At 44.4% G+C, this 19,607-nt stretch overlaps 1 protein-coding gene across 1 annotated transcript in view; it reads left to right on the top strand.

Annotated features, from left to right (window-relative positions):
* Positions 1–19,607, top strand: part of MATN2 (matrilin 2) — a 127,819-nt gene that overhangs the window by 22,886 nt on the left and 85,326 nt on the right. The window contains exon 3 of the mRNA XM_077808671.1: positions 7,321–7,890. Within this exon, the coding sequence (XP_077664797.1) occupies positions 7,321–7,890 (570 nt within the window). The remainder of the gene's footprint in view (positions 1–7,320; positions 7,891–19,607) is intronic.

Below are 19,607 nucleotides of genomic sequence, written 5' to 3'. Positions count from 1 at the left end.
ATGTCTTATTAAAAAAACGAAGAAGAAGAAGAAGAAGGGGAAGAGATGTGGGAAACTAGAGAAAGAGAAATGGCTTTGTTCTCCATGAACTTATCTAATTCTTTTTTTAACCCAGTTACAGTTTTGGCCTTCACAACATCCCCTGGCAACGAGTTCCACAGGTTGACTGTGTGTTGTGTAGTACTTCCTTTTGTTTTAGATCTGCTGCCTATTAATTTAATCGGGTGAGCCCTGGTTCTTGTGTTATGTGAAGGGGTAAATACCACTTCCTTATTCACTTTCTCCACTCCATTCATGAATGTATAGACCTCTATTATATTCCATTTTAGTCATCTCTTTTCCAAACAGAAAAGTCCCTGTCTTTTTAATCTCTCCTTTGGTGGAAGCTGTTCCATACCCCCAATCATCTTTTCAGGGATGGGATGATCAGAACTGCACCCAGTATTCAAGGTGTGGGCGTACCATGGATTTATATAGTGGCATATCTTCTGTCTTCTTATCTATCCCTTTTCTAATGGTTCCTAACATTCTGTTAGCCTTTTTGGTTGCTGCTGCACGAGTGGATGTTTTCAGAGTCCTATCCAAAATGACTCGAAGATCTCGTTCTTGAGTGGTAACAGCTAATTTAGAAACTATCATTTTGGGATAGTAGAATTATGTTTTCCAATGTGCATTACTTTGCATTTTTCAACATTGAATTTCATCTGTCATTTTGTTGCCCAGTCACCTGGTTTTGTAAGATCCTTTTTTCACTCTTTGCCGTCAGCTTTGGACTTAATTATCTTGAGTAATTTTGTATTGTCTGCAAACATTGTCACCTCACTGTTTACCTTTTTTCCAGATAATTTATGAATATGTTGAACAGCACTGGTCCCAGTATAGATCCTTGACAAACCCCATTATTTGCCTCTTTCCATTGTGAAAACTGCCCATTTATTCTTACTTTTTGTTTTCTGTGTTTTAACCAGTTACTGATCCATGAGAGGACCTTCCCTCTTATCGCATGATTGCTTACTTTGCTTAAGAGCCTTTGGTGAAGGCTAAAGATAAATAACTTGATTAAGAAACACCTAAGGAGGTTCATATTGGTGTAGGTCAAAGTTTTCACAAGTGACTAATGATTTTTGATGACCGTTTTTGGGAGCCTAACAGGAGACACCATAGTGGGGCCTGATTTTCAGAAAGTATTGCAAACACATCTTAGGAAAACAAGGCCCTTTTAATGAAGTCTCTGGTTGGGTACCCAAAACTACTAGTCACTTTTCAAAATCTTGGCTGTAAATAGCATGAAGGGAGAGGAGCATTATTTAGTATAATGGGTATAATTAGGAATAATATGTGAGAAAAATGTAGACTAAATATCAGAGAATTCTTCCTGATAATGAGATCTGTTAGCCTACATCTCCTAGGGGCATTAGTGGAAGTCCCACTGCTTGGCAAACTAGTAAATATACATTAAATCTCAGTTTAGCCAGCTCTTCAATTTAATAACATGGTTTTAGCCCTGACTGGAACCAGTCTCCCCAGAAGGTCCAGTGCTCATGGATTTTCAGCCCTGCCCAGGAGAAACCGTTCTCTGATTAGCTGCCTTCCCCATTTTCCTATCTCCTGTGGAACAGTAGCTAATCAAGGCTTCCCACTTCTCTCAGGAGCAGAGGTGAGTTTTGGGGTGGTGAAGGGGGAGATGGAGCAGCCAATAACATTTTCAGAAGACGGGAGGAAGGAGAAGAAAGCCCAGCAGCTCAGGGTGGCACTTTCCTCCTCCCCTTCTGTGAAAAGTTGGTCACTCTGCTCTGTCTCATCCCTCCTTCCTCTCCACTCTCTATCCCTGCCACAGGAGACCTGTGAAGGGGGAGCAGGAGTGAAGAACACTTGAAACTGACCTCCCTCCCTGCACTTGGATAGAGAGGGGAAGAAGACCCTGCTGCAGCTGCTGCCCCAAGCTGGGGAGGGGTTGAAGAACCCCCACAGCTGCCAAATGTGCAGAGGTGTCTTATGGGGCAAGGGGCTGGGGTGGGGAGCAGAATCAATATGGGGCTGGGAGGTCAAAACTGATGTGGGGGCTGGGTGTGTATAATTAATTGCAGGGCTGGGGAATGGGGAGATGGAGCAGACATAGAATTACTTAATTAGATTTTGGAGGTTTGCAGAGAAGCTAGAATCATGGAAATACAGGGCTGGAAGGGACCTCAATAACTTATCTAGTCCAGGACCAAGTATACCTAGACCCTCCCTGACAGCTGTTTGTCTAACTCGTTCTTAAATAGACTTTGTGTGTTGCTGGTGATATTATTGGGCCCCCAAAGCTTTTGGTGACCACGTAGTCGCCAACTGTATAGCAGCATTTTATACAAATCTGTGTAATTTGATCTCAGTTGGATCCTTTCAATGAGAGCCAAAATCACCTTATTCTGTACATTTGGGAGAGTTGCAGCACTGTAATTGTCACACTCCCCCTGGAGGTGGGCAGAGGGAGTTTAAAAATCAAAAGAAACCAAAAACTGGTAGGTTTCAGAGTAGCAGCCGTGTTAGTCTGTATTCGCAAAAAGAAAAGGAGTACTTGTGGCACATTAGAGACTAACCAATTTATTTGAGCATAAGCTTTCGTGAGCTACAGCTCACTTCATCGGATGCATAAAGTGGAAAGTACAGTGAGGAGATTTTATATACACACAGACCATGAAAAAATATACATTGTAAGGAGAGTGATCACTTAAGATGAGCTATTACCAGCAGGAGGGTGGGGTGGAGGGAGAGAAAACCTTTTGAAGTGATAATCAAGATGGGCCATTTCCAGCATATTTCCAGGAGTTAACAAGAACGTCTGAGGAACAGTGGGGGGCGGGGGAGGAATAAACAAGGGGAAATAGTTTCACTTAGTATAATGACTCAACCACTCCGAGTCTCTATTCAAGCCTAAGTTAATTGTATCCAATTTGCAAATTAATTCCAATTCAGCAGTCTCTCGTTGGAATCTGTTTTCAAATTTTTTTTGTTGAAGAATAGTCACTTTGAGATCAGAAATCGAGTGACCAGAGAGATTGAAGTGTTCTCCGACTGGTTTATGAATGTTATAATTCTTGACGTCTGATTTGTGTCCATTTATTCTTTTACGTAGAGACTGTCCAGTTTGCCCAATGTACATGGCAGAGGGGCATTGCTGGCACATGATGGCATCTATTACATTTGTAGATGTGCAGGTGAATGAGCCTCTGATAGTGTGGCTGATGTGATTAGGCCCTATGATGGTGTCCCCTGAATAGATATGTGGGCACAGTTGGCAACGGGCTTTGTTGCAAGGATAGGTTCCTGGGTTAGTGGTTCTGTTGTGTGGTGTGTGGTTGCTGGTGAGTATTTGCTTCAGGTTGGGCCTACAGACAGCCTCCCCCACCCCCGTTCCTCAGACGTTCTTGTTAACTCCTGGAAATGTGCTGGAAATGGCCCACCTTGATTATCACTTCAAAAGGTTTTCTCTCCCCCCCACCCCACTCTCCTGCTGGTAATAGGTCATCTTAAGTGATCACTCTCCTTACAGTGTATATTTTTTCATGGTCTGTGTGTATATAAAATCTCCTCACTGTACTTTCCACTTTATGCATCCAATGAAGTGAGCTGTAGCTCACGAAAGCTTATGCTCAAATAAATTGGTTAGTCTCTAAGGTGCCACAAGTACTCCTTTTCTTTTTGCAAAAACTGGTATTAACTTTTCTTCTTTATGTCATGTTTTTTGGGCCAGTCTCATCATTTTGGAGGGATGTGATTCATGATTTTTGGACTTCTGGGGCTGACGATACCGAAATCTGCTTTGGCCAGGAGTTGGACTAGATGACGGAATAGGTCTTTCCCATTTCTAGAGCCTAGGAATGTGCCGCTTCTCATATGAACTACTGAAGGTGATTACTATCAGGTCTGGAGTTGTTTGCCAAAATTGTGAATTGCTTATCTGCTCCGTGAATAAGTGGATAAGCTCCCAAAATTAAGGAGAAAGTACATAGGGCAAGTGAGAAATTAAAATTTGCAAAATCAAGGAAATGAGGAAGTGCCAAGCAAAAAGGTCAGAAGTCTTGCAAAAGTTTAAATGTAAATGGAAAAGAATTGTTCTCACGCTGGTAGTCTACTCACCCCAAAAAACCATTCTTTTCCTCAATTAATCAATTATATGTGATACAATGATTAAAGTTTTATTTTTCACTGAACTGAGCTCAGTTACATAAGCATTAATAATGTCAAAGCTGTCACACAATAGCCACCAACCCATCAAAATTGCACCTTTAAACAATCTAATTGTTGATCTTTTTAAAAAATATTCATTTGAAGACAAAGATTTAAATCCACAAAGAAACTATTGTCTTATTGTCAAGTAGCTGAGGTTACCATAGATAAGAATTTTACTGATGAAAATCATACTGATGTATTGTATCACTAGTGGAATCTATCCCTTACTATCAATCCATTCAGTGCTCTATAGCACAGTCCAGTACTGTTGTGCAGATACTGTGCAAGATTCTCTACACAGAGATCTGCATCTGAACCCCCACGTGGGGAATTAGGGAACCGGAGCCATTGAGGTGAGTCCAAATCCTTAGATTTAAATTGAAAATTCTTTGTGAAACACAAAGGGATTCGGGTGTGAGGTTCCAGTTTTGTCCTGTCCTTACTGGTGATTAGCTAGTTTTAACACCAGCTTTCCAGAGAAGCAGCTTTAGCCCTTCTTCAGTGGCTGGCTTTCTTCCCTTTTGCATGCACTCCTACAAATTACCCCACATCACACCTGTGTTGTGTTTGTTTTATTTTGCTTTAGCTAAAACAAGTAATAATTAGATAGAGCAGTAAGATAATGAGATGGAAAATTGGTTAATATGCCAGCAAGCCTGTATCCCACTACAACTGGAATTCCATTTCTGCTCATTTTGGCTTATGTTCCACATCCTTTGATTTTGCAAGACTATGTGGCTCTTGCTTATTCGTCTGCTTATGAATAAAGCTGTACTGTAGATTCCACAGGAATAGATTCATAGATATTTAGGTTAGAAGGGACCATTATGATGATCTAGTCTGACCTCCTGCACAACGCAGGCCACAGAATTTCACCCACCACTCCTACAAAAAAAACCTCACACCTATACCTGTGCTATTGAAGTCCATGCAGTTACTTTATGGTCAGCAAAAAAGCATTTCTATTCTATACCTACAAATGTTTTTGGTTGCCTGTGAAAAGGCCTCTGATTTAGTGAATGGAAACGGATCCTTTCCTTTCCTTCTCATTGGCAGAAACATGTATTTTTTCAGCTGTTCACAAGAGAACTTAAACAAGGGCTTGTCTACACACAGAAGTTGCACCGATTTAACTTTAAATCAGCTCCCTTGTGTGTAGGGAGATCACTTGTCTGGCTTTGAGCCAGACAGTCCTCTTTTGGGGTGGTTTGTCCTGCGTCCGGCACTGGAACAAAACCTGATGTGGTTTTCTCTGATATTGCACGGGGAATGCCATTTTTAAGAGCCTGCTGCTCCACCCCCTCTGGCATGACCTTGAACACACCATGTGTGCGAGGTGACACTGGTGGGGGGACATGTACCTAAACATGGTGCCCACCAAGCAGCATGACCTCACCCACAAGGTGTTTGAGGTCACACTAGTGGGACAGAGCAGCATGCACTTAAAGATGGTACCCTCCATGTGGAATAACCTCACACGCAGCGTGCATGCGAGGTCACGCCAGTGGGGACACTTTTTGTGCAGCGTAACCTCACATGCACTGTTCGTGGAAGGTGACGCCAGTGCGGGGGAGGGTCATGCCATTCTTGGAAGTCCTGGAACCTTCAGTATCCCAGGAATCTGCAAGTGGCTACCCTACTTGTGCATATGTATTATACAATCTTGATTGACGTGATCACATACTACATTTTTCATAAGACTCCTGCCTCATTTGGAGCACAAGATAGATGGTGATCTGGATAGCGAAGTAGGCTATTGTCTATACAATCCTGCCCGATTAGTGGCTGAAGTTGAAAGGTGTGTAGTGAATGAGACCAAGGGACTACAGGAAGAGAAAAAGGTGGTCCCAAAGTTAATACCATTGAATTCCACCATGGAAAATTTGATTCCAATTTTCCTGTGTGATGGTAGGCAAGTTACTTTACTTTACACAGTTGGCTACACATTACGTGTTCCTTATTTTCTGTGTGCCCAATTTGAGAGCCTGAGGTATTATTGGCGGAAGTGCTGACTATTCCCAGCTGCCACTGAAGTCACTGAGAGTTGTGTTTGAATGTGTACAGCACTATGTATGCCAACTTCTCTGAAAAATCAGGCCCACTGCATCTCAGATTGGACACACAAAACTAGGAGACAGTTTTAACCTTTAAACACTCTGTGTCTCAGTTCCCCCCTCTGTAAATAGGGATAATAATACCACCATTCATCACAGATAAAAATAATTAATTAATGTATGTGAAGCAATCAGATACTTTAGTGATGAGTTCCATAGAAAAGCCCATGAGGAAAGTAATAATTCTGTCTTCAGAGCAGGGTTTGAATAGTGTGCAGTAAGTCAGTCATAGGGCCACAATTTGAACAATGAGGGCAAAACAAAATATTGAATAGCTGCTCATTCAGTGAGCATTGCCCATCCTGTGCACTGAATGAAGTAGGGATCCAGTGGAAAAAATAGTATGTGACCATGCAATTAAAGACTATATGATAAATACCTATGCCAACTCCTTCTTTCTCCTCTTTCCCTCCTGACAGTGGTAAAAAGTGCTGAAAGGTAATGGGAATAGAGAAAGATTAAAACATTAATGAGACAGCTTAAAGAGAGAGAAAATTGAATTAGGGAAAGTGGAGGAGAAAGGAGAAAAGAGGAATTGTTGGAACAAAAGAGGGACTGAAAAAGCATTGAAGATGATGAGAAGAAGAGAGAGAAAATGTAGGGGAAGGATGAGGAGGAGGAGGAAGAGAGAAGGGAAGAGGGAATAACAGGCACTGAAAAAGCCAGAGGAGCAGGAAAGGAGGTACAAGAGAAGGAAAAGAAAGTGCAGTGAGGGACAGAAATGACCAGAATGTCACTAGAAAGTGTGTGTGCACATGTGTGCAAGCGCACGCATGCCATGGAAATTGTACTCTGTGGAGATCACCCCTTTGCACTGAAGAGCAGCTGAATTGTAGAAAAGTAGTATTTGGTCCATGGTTGGACTTTGCTTTCCCTTGAGATACATAGTAGCTCATTGTTTTGACAGCACAGTTGAATCTTTGGGCCAGCCTGATCTGCTTTGTATTTTAGAATTCTAGTCAAATAGCCTTTGTTTTTTCCCCTCTTCCAGAGAATGCTTGCAACCGCAAACGTCTTGATCTCGTCTTCATCATCGACAGCTCTCGCAGTGTACGTCCTTACGACTTTGAAAAAGTGAAGGAATTCATTTTAACCATCTTGCAGTTCCTAGACATCAGTCCTGACGTCACCAGAGTAGGCCTCCTTCAGTATGGCAGCACAGTCAAACATGAGTTTTCATTGAAGACGTTCAGGAGGAAACATGATGTGGAACGAGCAGTGAAAAGAATGATGCACCTGGCCACTGGCACCATGACTGGGCTGGCTATTCAGTATGCACTGAACATTGCATTTTCAGAATCGGAAGGGGCGCGGCCACTGAGCCAGAATGTGCCCAGAATTATCATGATAGTGACAGATGGGAGACCACAGGATCCTGTGGCAGAGGTTGCAGCTAAAGCCCGGAACTCAGGCATCCTGATTTTTGCCATTGGTGTAGGAAGAGTGGATATGAACACCTTGAAGTCCATTGGAAGTGAACCTCATGAAGAGCATGTCTTTTTGGTGGCTGATTTCAGTCAGATTGAAACGCTAACCTCTGCATTCCAGACTAAACTGTGCGGTAAGACAACTATTTGTGGATTTGAAAGCCTGGGTGAAAACATTCAAAGTGAAAAACAAGCATGCAAAAACATCAAAGAAAAATTACTTAGGTTTTGTGGTGCAACATAAAAGCTAAGCAGAAAGCTAACTAAACTAGAAAACATTGGAGCCTAATTCATATAAAATGTATACACCAATAAAAGAGATTTATCCAAAAGACACTTAGCATAGCAGACATAACTGGGAGGGAGAGAGCCAATTCTGCTGTTGGACCTATAAAAATGTGATTTAATTCCTAGTGGAAATATGCAATTAGTGAAATACACACACCCTTCTTTTACCATTTATTATTTATTATTATTATTTTAGCATAATTTGCCATCCTTTGCTACTTAAATGTCAGATAAGTAATTTGATTTATATTTTTAAAATATTTTTCATTTAGTACTGATCTTTAAATTTGTAAGCCTCACGGTTGTCAGATTCTGGGTACAGTCCAAACCAGGGAGGGATTGTGCCATTGCCTGTCCTGTAACCCTGGGTGCCTTGAATTGCTCTGCTGCTGTAGCTCCCTTATCTGGACACTCCCAGTCATCTTATTAGCATGCACTGAGTGTCTGCAAGATAAGTACCTCTGGGTCTGCAACACTGATTCCAGCAGCCTGCTTGTTACACCCGAGTCTCACATTCGTATCCACCAGATTTTATGTACACCTTGCAAGATGACCCCAACACCCCACAGTCCTGAATTTTCCCAAAACCGCAGGCTCTGCAATGTGCAGTCCTTTCCTGGACCAATCAGAGGTTTGTTTGCTCCGCTACAGGGACAAAATGCACAGCTTATCAATTTAACTGGAGTTAACAATCACTTCAATTCAAACAGCACTGGGTTGGTTTAGATTAAAAGTAAAAAGTTTATTACCAAAAGGAGATAGGATTATAAATGAATTCAGGTATGAAGCAGAGAGTTAGAAATGGTTACAAGCAAATAAAAGTGAAAAACGCTTCCTAGAGATTAAGATTTAACAAAATTGTAGTTTTAGTTCAAGGTCAGATTCTTACCACAGTACCTTCCAGCAAGATGGCTGACCACCCCTCTGGCTAGGATCTTCCACAAACTCCAGAGAGTTCTGTTCCTTTTAAAGGTAACTTGGGTTCTTTGCCCCTCTCTTTCAGAGTCCAGTGACCTTGTGAAATGGATTCTTCTGAAGGTTCCCCCCCCACCCCACCCCCACACACAAAATAAGGTTAATTCAAGCCGTGGGGAAGGAGATGTGGAATCTGGTGATGAAGGAAGGAAATGCTGGTTTCTTTCACCATTGGTGTTTGCAAAAATGCAAATGTTTCTGTTCTTCCCGTTGCGATGCAAATGAGTCCTTGCCATGTGATTGCCAAATGACTCTGATGACACCTGGCTGGAGGCATCAGCTTGTCCTTTATCTTGGAGAAACCTGTTTACCCACTCCCTTCACATTTGTATGGTTCCTTGGGCATTTACTGTACATACACCATGCAAGAATATTACTGATCAGTGTTATTAGTTTTCCAGTGACACCTTACATGACACATATCAGATACAGTTTATGACCTTTGTGAACTGGGGGTATGCTGAACTGGTCATGCCATTTGAAGCTTACTACCTGATACCAATGAGCCCCTCGCCCTCTTGTACTGGGCTGCTGTTAGGGTCACAATGTTCTCTTGGCTATAACCAAAATACAGAGTTCAGGCAGTATATATAGAACCCTTCCAAATTCTTAAATATTGACACTGTGCAAAGAAATATCTCTGCATGTGCCTTAATATTAGAAATGAGACATGAAAACTAAGTAGTACTTTTGTTTCATCTACAGTCCTTTTTGAGTACAAAACTTATGAACAGCCATTACTGCAGTATTGTTCATTCATGCAATAAAGTTAAAAGTAATCTTTGCTCATGTACACTACTTTGCAATAGGCAAATGGCTTTTGTGATCCTTCCTGGGGGTACCCGGGGTTGTGAGGCACCTCATTAAAACCCGCCCTTAGCATGAGGAAGCCTTGTCTGTGTCTGACAGGGGTCATCTCCCCAACTCCACCAGCCACAGGCCACACAAACATTCCCTTTGCAGGCTCCGCAGTTCCTCTGCAGGTAAGCAATAGGCCATGCACTCTGAGCATTCCCCTGGAATGTCCAGCCCCTGTGCCACTAGACCAGGGGTGGGCAAACTTTTTGGGCTGAGGGACACATCTGGGTGGGGAAATTGTATACAGGGTCGGGGCAGGGGGTTGGAGTGTGGGAGGGGGTGTGGGAGGGAGTGCGGTGTGCAGGAACGAACTCAGGGCAAGGGATTGGGGCAGAGGAGGGGTGCGGGATGTATGAGGGGGCTCAGGGCAGGGGGTTGGGGTGCAGGAGGGGTGCGGACTGCGGCAGGGGGCTCAGGGCAGGGAGTTGGGGGGCGGGGTGCAGGAGGGGTTCGGGCTCCGGGGAGGCAGCGGTGCACAACGGGGCCAGGGCAGGCTCCCTGCATGTCTGCCCTGGCCCCACGTGGCGCCGCTCTGGGAAGCATATGGCACCATGTACCTGCATGGCCCCTGGGTGGGGAGGCACAGGGCTCCGAGTGTTGCCCTTGCCACGCCTCCAGGTACCTCCCCCGAAGCTCCCATTGGCTGCAGTTCCCTGTTCCTGGCCAATGGGAGCTGTGGGGGGCAGTGCCTGGAGGCAAGGGCAATGCACAAAGCCCTCTGCTCTCCCCCCATCCCGGGGCCCTAGGGACGTGGTGCCGGCCGCTTCTGAGAGCGGCGCAGGGCCCATGGCGCCACGGGGGGCAATTCTGCAGGCCGGATCCAAAGCCCTGAGGGGTCGGATCCGGCCCGCAGTTTGCCCGCCCCTGCACTAGACAGTCACAACATTCACACATCTGCTACTCCCAAAGGAATATTCACACTAGTTTACCAGTTTCACCTCCGCATCATGGCTCCACTCAACTCACAGCACTTAGATTTGTTTATACTGAAAATAAGTATGAATTTATTTAACAAAGAACAGAGTTTCAAGAAGAAGCAAACAGACTTAATAGATACAAATGCTTATATATAAAATAAAATCATAATATGCTTTCTCGAGCCTGAACTTAACTAACAAGTCATTCTCCTGTCTCATAAAGGATAGCTTGCCCAAAGTTTCTCTGCCAGGGTTAAACAATCAGACTGGCTGTGGTCCTCCATTCATAAGACACGACAGCTGGCAGCCTGTTCCCCTCCCTTCCCCCCCCCCCCCCGCTCTCCCAGATATAGTTCATGATGATCCATTGTTTTATATTTGTAAACAGAGTAACCCTTGCTGCTTGTTTGTTCCTGTAGAGAACCTTCCCCTGTAATATCTTGATTAGCATTTTGTGCACTTGAGTAGTGTTTTGCTCAGGCTGTAAATAGACGTTCATTGTGAATTATACAATACTCAATTTACATATATCCAGACAGGTGGATAAGCATGTCCTGGCTGAACAAAACTTGTTTATCACATTCTGGTGACCAGTCCCAATTCAGACCCTAACTTTTATTTATATAGATAGATAGATAGATATAGATATATATCTCACACATTTCCCTGCATACATTTCTCAATGATTAGGATGATCAGTGATACAGACTTTCAGTAGAGACCTTACATGACACCCTTTGATAAACTATTCTGTAGACCAAAGGGATCCCTGTAACCCTCTGCACCCCTGTTCCTTCTGCTAATGGGCACCAAGAGGTCCCTTGGTCACAGTTTTATATCAGGTAATTATGAATTTAGACAGGTTTTTAAAAAGTCCTATGACATATCTAATATATTAAGATTAATGCAGAAGATCTGTTCTAATCCACATGTTAAAATACATTTTTCTATTTTACTTTACCCTGATGCATAGAGACTGCTTTGGAAGATGTTAATACAAATTAGTGTGTTCAGAATTGTATGGAACCCATGTCCAAGTGAACATGCATCTGCCTCACGTGAGCCATCACAATTTGTGTTCTTGCTGGCATTTTCAGTGGAGACTCCACAGAATGAATGGGTGGGGAGACCAAAATGCCCTTTCACACCTAGAAGTGATCCCCCCAGAATAGGGGTGATGCATATGGGTAGGGCAGTGAGGAGAAGCTGCCATTTCCAGAACCACTCCATATTGTAACATTGCTCCAGTGGAAGCAGTGATATCACAACCTACTGAAATTCATCAGATAATATATTTGACCATTTTTTTCTGCTATATTATCAGCCATGGTAGAGAGTTACATTAAAATAAATAAAAAGCAAATTGACAACATTACGTTTAAACAGAGTGAAGAGTAAATAGTACACAACTGTTTTTTTTTTAAAATTATTATTATTATTCCTTTAAATTGTATGGAGGTGGGGCCAGCACAAGTGTGTTTTACTTTGGTTAGTAACTTACTTCTCAGAGTAGTAGGTGTCAAGTAAACAATACAAGCCTTGTTTGTAGTTTGCTTCTAATTCCTCAGCATACATGCCCTGGTGTACAGATGCCCTCCTTCCAGAGGAAGAGATGTGGAGGATGAGCGGGATTGCCTTTGCTTGCTAAAAGGCACTCCCTGTGCTCAGGGAATGCCTCCACAGCACTTCTTGGCTCAGGGTTTGAGCAGCTAAGGCTGGTACTTGAGCCCATGTCTCTTTAAAGGTATGGTAGATCAGTGGTTGTCAACCAGTGGTACGCATACCCTTGGGGGTACACAGAGGTCTCCCAGGGAGTACATCTAGATATTTGCCTGGTTTTACAACAGGCTACATAAAAAGCACTAGCAAAGTCAGTACAAACTAAAATTTCATACAATGACCTGTTTGCACACCTCTATATACTATACCCTGAAATATAATCATGTTTATATTCCATTTGATTTATTTTATAATAATATGGTAAAAATGAGAAAGTAAACAATTTTTCAGAAATACTGTGCTGTGACACATTTAATTTTTGTCTGATTTTGTAAGCAAATAGGTTTTAAGTGAGGTTTTTAACTGAGGTGTAACTAGTGGGTAGGCAGGACAAATCACACTCCTGAAAGGGGAACATTTGTCTGGAAAGGTTGAGAACCACTGTGATAGAGTATTAGGCCACAGGATGAATAAAGCTGGTTGGGAATTTTTCGACAAAACAGTTTTTTGGTCAGAAATGCCAATTTCTCAAAATCAAAATTTTTGGTGAGAAAGGGTCAGTTTCGATAAAACTTTCTATTCAAAACAAAAGAGAGACTTCCACCCACCCCAAAATAGCCAATAGCTTGGTGGTTAGGGTTAGTAGTGCTCTAGCCACGAGGCTTTGGCTGTTCGGGACTGGGTCTCGCTCCCCTGTTAGAGCTGTTCCACTTTGTGTAAATAAATGTTCATTGGAGTGGGAACATGAACCTAGTGAGTGCTCTAACTACAGTAACTCCTCGCTTAACATTGTAGTTATGTTCCTGAAAAATGCTACTTTAAGCAAAATGATGTTAAGCAAATCCAATTTCCCCATAAGAATTAATGTAAATAGGGGGGTTTAGGTTCCAGGGAAATTTTTTCACGAGGCAGAAGACTATGTTATATAATATACAGTATAAGTTTGAAACAAACAATTTGATACTGTACACAGCAATAATGATTGTGAAGTTTGGTTGAGGTGGTGAAGTCAGAGGGTGGAAGAGGGTCGGATATTTCCCGGGGAATGCCTTACTGCTAAATGATGACCTAGCACTTGGCTGAGCCCTCAAGGGTTAACACATTGTTGTTAATGTAGCCTCACACTCTACAAGGCAGCACAAATGGAGGGAGGGGAGACAGCATGGCAGAGAGAGACAGACACACAAACCGTGTGTGTGAGAGAGAGACACGCATTTCCCCTTTAAGTACGCTGACCCCACTCTCAGTACATTCCCTTTTAAAGTAAATCAGCAAGTTGAGACAGCAGTGCTGCCAGCAAGCTCCCTCTGTCCTGAGCCCTGTCGTGTTCCCCCCGCTCTGTGGAGATGTGGTAAAGTAGTGGGGGGCAACAGCAGGGGGAGAGGGGGACACCCTGACATTAGCACCCTTCTTCTCCCCCTCCCCCCCGCCCCTGCAAAGCAAGCAGGAGGCTCTGGGGAGCAGCTCCAAAGCAGAGGGCAGGAGCAGCACATGGCAGTGGGGGAAGGGACAGCTGAACTGTGGGCAATTGATAGCCTGCTGGGCGGCTGCCACACAGGGAACTTAGGGGATCGGGGAGCTGATAGGGAGGCTGCTGGTCCACCCAGGTTCCAAGCCCCCACCAGCTATCTGCAACAGGCTGCTCTTCCTGGAAGCAGTGGAAAAAGCAGGCAGCTGCCAAACAAGGCTATAATGGAGCATTGCACAACTTTAAACGAGCATGTTCCCTAATTGATCAGCAACAAACCTACATTAACCGGGACGACTTTAAGTGAGGAGTTACTGTACTGGGCTATAGAGTCAGTCTCTCTCTGTCCCAGTGAATATATAATTATTTGTGCCCTAGCCACTAAGCTATTGGCTATTCTGGGATGGTGTGCACACTCTCTCTGGCTTTTCATGAAAAACGTTGAAAGGTGTTCATTTTGTTCCAAGAAGAGTGGAAAAATTTTTGAAATGTCAAAAATTTTTGTGGGATAGGAAAACTTTCCCCTCCAGTTCTATGGATGACTTAATTTTTTAATGATTCTTTCAAATCAACAATTGAAGTTTAGGGGAGGTATTCGTAACTTGTAATTCATGCAAGTGGAAGGTGCATAGCTAATGTCTTTTCCAAGGTTTGTTTAATTTAATGTTAAGGGGATTCAGTAGGTTTTGCTATACATTATTAAAATGAAAGTCCAGGAGCTGCCATGGTGGGGTTGGATAGGAGCGGAGAGGGCAGGGTGGATTACCTTGTTTGTTGACTGTAGGCTGTTTTGTTGTTTCACTTGGGGCCCCAAGAAGGGGAAGAAACAAGGCCTCAGATGGAGGGTTGAGCACTGGCCCACAAGAAAGACACACCCGACAATGCCTGCTGGGGTGGGGTTAATTGGAGTTATGCACTCCTCATACAGCTCTACCATGGACAGATTTGTGACAGGTACATGAACTGCCTGGAGAATAGTGCTCAGCTAAGTTCCCTGTAAGCCGCACGGCCGCGCAGCAGCCTATTTAGCGCCATGCAGGCGCTCCAGGACCCCGGTAAGGGAAGGGGTGCACCTCCCCCGGCCCCCAACCTGCCATGGCTGGGGTGCCCCTCCTGGGCCTACTCCAGCCCCAACTCTGCTGTGGCCACGGCGCCTGGACCTGCCGGGGTGGCGCAGCCAGAGCGGCCCCAGCCATGGCCGGAGCAGCGTTGCCCCAGCCATGGCCGGGGTATAGTGGCCCGGCCCCAGGTGCAAGCGGAGCGGCGCGGCCCTCCCCCAGCCCAGACCTGCTGGGGCTGGGAGAGGGGTGCCTGTCCTGGAGCCCCAGCCCCAGAGCTGCCGCTGCGGGGAGAGGCACCTCTCCCCCCGAGCCCAGGTGCTGCTGCGGGGAGAGAGGGCTAGGGGGAAGAGGTGCTTTCAGCAATTCAGATTGGGTCAAAATTCATGGGGCAATCAGGATGCTGCATTAGCGTCCCCATGTATTACTGCCTCCTCATGGCTTTCAGTTGTCAAAGTCAGATTCAGGGCTCACATATCTGGGTGCATTGGAAGTGACTTACAGCTACCATTACTCCCGTTCCAGATTTGAACTTGACTCACAGTGCGCTCCTTCAGTATTGCAAGGGACTAATGCAAGCTGTAAGTCACTTCCATTCACAGGTTCGAGTCGCCTGGCCCACGGAACCCACCTCCGACGCTTGCCACAACCTCAAGCCAGGTGATTGGATCTACGTACGGCGCCATCATCGAAAGCATGCCTTGGAGCCCCGGTGGAAGGGTCCTCATCAGGTACTGCTTACTACACAGATGGCTGTTAAACTATCTGTCATCGCAGCGTGGATACATGCTTCACAGTGTAAGAAGGCACCATCCCCAGAGAACCAATCATCAGCTCAGGACAACGCAGAGTCAATTTTGACTCCAGAAGAAGATGTAGAGGAACAGTCTGCAATACCTTACAATCTACGCTCTCGTAAGCGTTGCCAGAAGCAGACGCTGTTCCTCAGCTGCTGGTATCTTACGGTCTGGGGAGACCACGATGACGATTCTTTTATCCAGCAGCAGGTGTGGATAGCTCAGACCCTTAATATTTCTAATTGCTGGGTCTGCAGCCACATCCCAGCCCACTCTCAAACTGGTGTTCCTGTCCTGGCTATCCCACTCAAGTCCCCAGACCTCACTGGAGGGCCTCGTCCGTTTAACAAAATATGGAACAGCAATGACACTTGGGAAGCGGTGGGAATAAATGCATCTAAATGGATAAGTGTGGTGGAGGGAAAAGGTCATTGGTGTTGGGTGTGTAATGGGACAGAGCTGGATCTGGGGAAAAGCCGTTGCCTTTAGCATATTGTGGCCAATGGTGTATGGGATTATTCAAACAAAACTAAAAAGTGGCGGGCCGGGTATGGAGATGTGAATTCAAACAGAGAAATCAATCTCATGTTCCCCCTACAGTCATGCAAACAACACCACTCCTCGTAAGGAGAATTACCCTGTACCCTTTGGGGGATACTCCTCCTCCTTTGCAAACACCTATATGACAAATGGGTGCAACCGACCCTTCCCGGCCTTAATAGGCCATCACTGGGTGTGTGGGACCAGAGCTTATACCTCACTACCAGCTAATTGGTCAGGAATCTGTTATCCCGCCTGACTCTTCCCACAATTCAGAGTGCTAGGAACCTTCCCTCGAGAACTCCTGTGCAATTTCAGGCGAAAAAGAAGGGACTTAACAGATGCCCAATGGTATGTAAATAACATAAGCCCCTTAACCTGGGAAGAGGCCATTGGTGGTTCCTTAATACCATTAGGGGGAGTAATACACCATGCAAAAAGGCTCCTAAGGTTACAAGCAGTAGTTGAAATAATGGCAAATGAAACCGGAGAAAGTTTAAGAGCCCTGGCCAAAGAAACAGGGGCAATTCGACAGATGGCCCTCCAAAACCGTCAGGCATTGGACATAGTGCTGGCGGCAAAAGGAGGGACTTGTCCTCTCATTGGAAAAGACTGCTGTGTATATATACCAGACAACACCAATGAGGTAATAGATCGTGCTTCCCCACAAAGAGCCAAGTTCTAAGTAACTTGTGGCTACTTAACCTTTTCAATTTCTCTGGCATAGGAAACTGGTTGTTTCAGGGAGCCCTAACTCTCCTGTTTGGAATCCTAATAATTTTTGTATGTTTTCAGTTACTTTCCTGTCGTATCCAAAATTGTGTCCGGCATGCTACACAGATAGCTGCCCCAAACCAGAGTGCTAATTTGATGATTTTAAATATCACTGATGAACAAAGAGATAAAGAACGATTGATATGTGGAACCCAGTCATTGTTGGTCATTGCATAGCTTGACCAAAAGGAGGGATTGTGAAAGTAGAATGAATTATATTGAAATTATAATTCATTCAAGAAATGCTACTTGAAGGGTTTGTTGAAATATAGTTGTCAGGAAGAGAAACATTAAGGAGTATGAGACAATGGGTCATCAAACTAATTAACTTAGAGCTCCTACTGAGCTAGGAGATTGGTAAACGTTAGTATGGAAATAAGATATGTATGTATATTTGTCAGTTTCTGCTTCCTTTTGTCTCTTATGTTAAATTGGCTTTGGCTTAGCTGTATAAATAAGTTACCTTGAGCCTCAGAGAGGGGCTCACATCTGGGTGCATTGGCAAAGCGCTTTGCTAATAAACAGAGTGGTCTGACAAATTATGTGAGTCCTGAATCTGACTTTGACACAGTGCAGCCTGTTAGGACTGCATGCAAACACACACGCTAATACAGACTGGCCAAGAATTCGACAGCCACCTCCACCCATCCCTGGCACATTTCTGGACTGCATACGAACCTCCAGCTATATTTTAGACAAATGTTTTCATCACACATGGGCTACATGGGCTACATTTAGCTTAAATGGACTACTTTTGTAAGTGGACTACATTCCACCTCCCTCCCCCTCATACGGTTCACTGTTTACATGAGCCTTGTTAAACCATTGGGGAGGGGTGGAGTGGCACAGTAACAGGGAAGGCTGTATAAGGTATATATTTTTAATATCCCTCCACATTATAGTAAGAATGTGTGAGCTTCTTTTAAAACTTTTTTTAAATGCTTGTTCCACTGTTTGTACTTCCTGGTGTCCATTTTATATTCCAAAGCGGGGGGTTCCTAAGCCGCTGGCATGCAATCTGCCATTAGCCACAGCCATCTGTGGCTGGTAGTAATTTTTGCATTGGTTCATAATCCAGAAATCCCTCCCATTACTATATTAATAAAAACACACATGGAGCTAGAAACCTACCAGGCTCTGGGGCAACTTCTGCCTCTTCTGTTTCTGTTGCCAGTTCCATGGCGGGCTGCTTCTCTGGGGGGACATCAAAAAGCTCCTCTGAGTAAAGACCCAGGATGTGCTGCAGCTGCTCCAGCATCAAAGCCTCCTTTGGGACTGGTTTCAGTAACAGAGTCATTTTGGTAGCATCATCTAGTCCTATACTGGATTCAGGGGTGAGAAGGTCGCCATCCTGGCTGACCAGGCTGTTGTGAAGCTCTGGTGGCTCTGTGTTGTATGATGGCAAGTTCCTAGATGGTTCTCATCTCTGGCTTTCCGACAGTCCGTCTTGAGCCACTTCCTGCACTGGGCATGTGTCTGGTGAATCCCCAGTGCTACCAGCTTCTTCACTATTTCCTGGGACACGTGGTCATTCCTGGAACTCTTGCTAAAATTTAACTTTTTGCTCACCTTGCACCAGAGATTCACCAAAATCTGGCTGTGCTCCTGTGATCAGGAAGCAGCGCAGTTGGCAAAAGACTTCTGGTTGGTGGCCATTGCAAACAAGGAGAAGGTTCAATGTGTCAGCAGCTCAGCGATCAGAATAAAATGGAAGGGTTAAACACTGAACTACTGTACTTGAACAAAGAGAGTTGCTTCCATTTCCTGGGCATCAACTGGCTATAGAGAGGATAAAGAACACTGGCCCATGGAATTGTGTGACAGCATTGAGAGACTCTCAGGTCCGAAGTCTGGGGGACCCAGGCCCAAGCTCTATCCCAATGCAGAAGATGGAGTTTGGGCCTGAGCCCCCATGGGGCCGGACTTAAACCTTCCACCCACTGCAGGGTCCTGGGGGCCTGTACCCAGGCCTGACTCAGACAGAATTGTGTGTAGATGGAAGTGGGGTTTAGGTTTGAGCCTGAGTCTAAACCTGGGCTTACATTTCAGTGTAGACATACCCACAGGGAACCTTAATTTTAGTATTTCCTGACTTCTGAGTATTTGAATGTTCTTGCAACTTGGATGTTCTTCTAAGGTAGTGTGTGGTTTTTTGATGTAATAGTCTATAAATACATCTTGTGCTACATTTGCTCACTTTATAAATGGAAGATTCCCTAATGCCTGGGACATTAAAATGACTTCATTTTCTGCTTAGCAATTGGCAGATTTAAAAGGGTTTTTTTTTGTCATAATAAGATAGTATTTAATTATTATGGCTAGTGGAATACAGCCAGCAGGAGACTTGCGTTTGGAGAAGCATCAGAGAGCTTACATTTCACATTCAGAAGAGTATGAAGAAAAAGACAAGGAGTTCCTTCCAGCAGATCCTTATCCACATAAATGAAAGCACTTGAA

This window comes from Eretmochelys imbricata, chromosome 2 (genome assembly GCF_965152235.1).
Source record: "Eretmochelys imbricata isolate rEreImb1 chromosome 2, rEreImb1.hap1, whole genome shotgun sequence".
In the NCBI taxonomy this organism is placed as follows: domain Eukaryota; kingdom Metazoa; phylum Chordata; order Testudines; family Cheloniidae; genus Eretmochelys; species Eretmochelys imbricata.
This window is presented reverse-complemented; position numbering and strand designations above follow the sequence as displayed.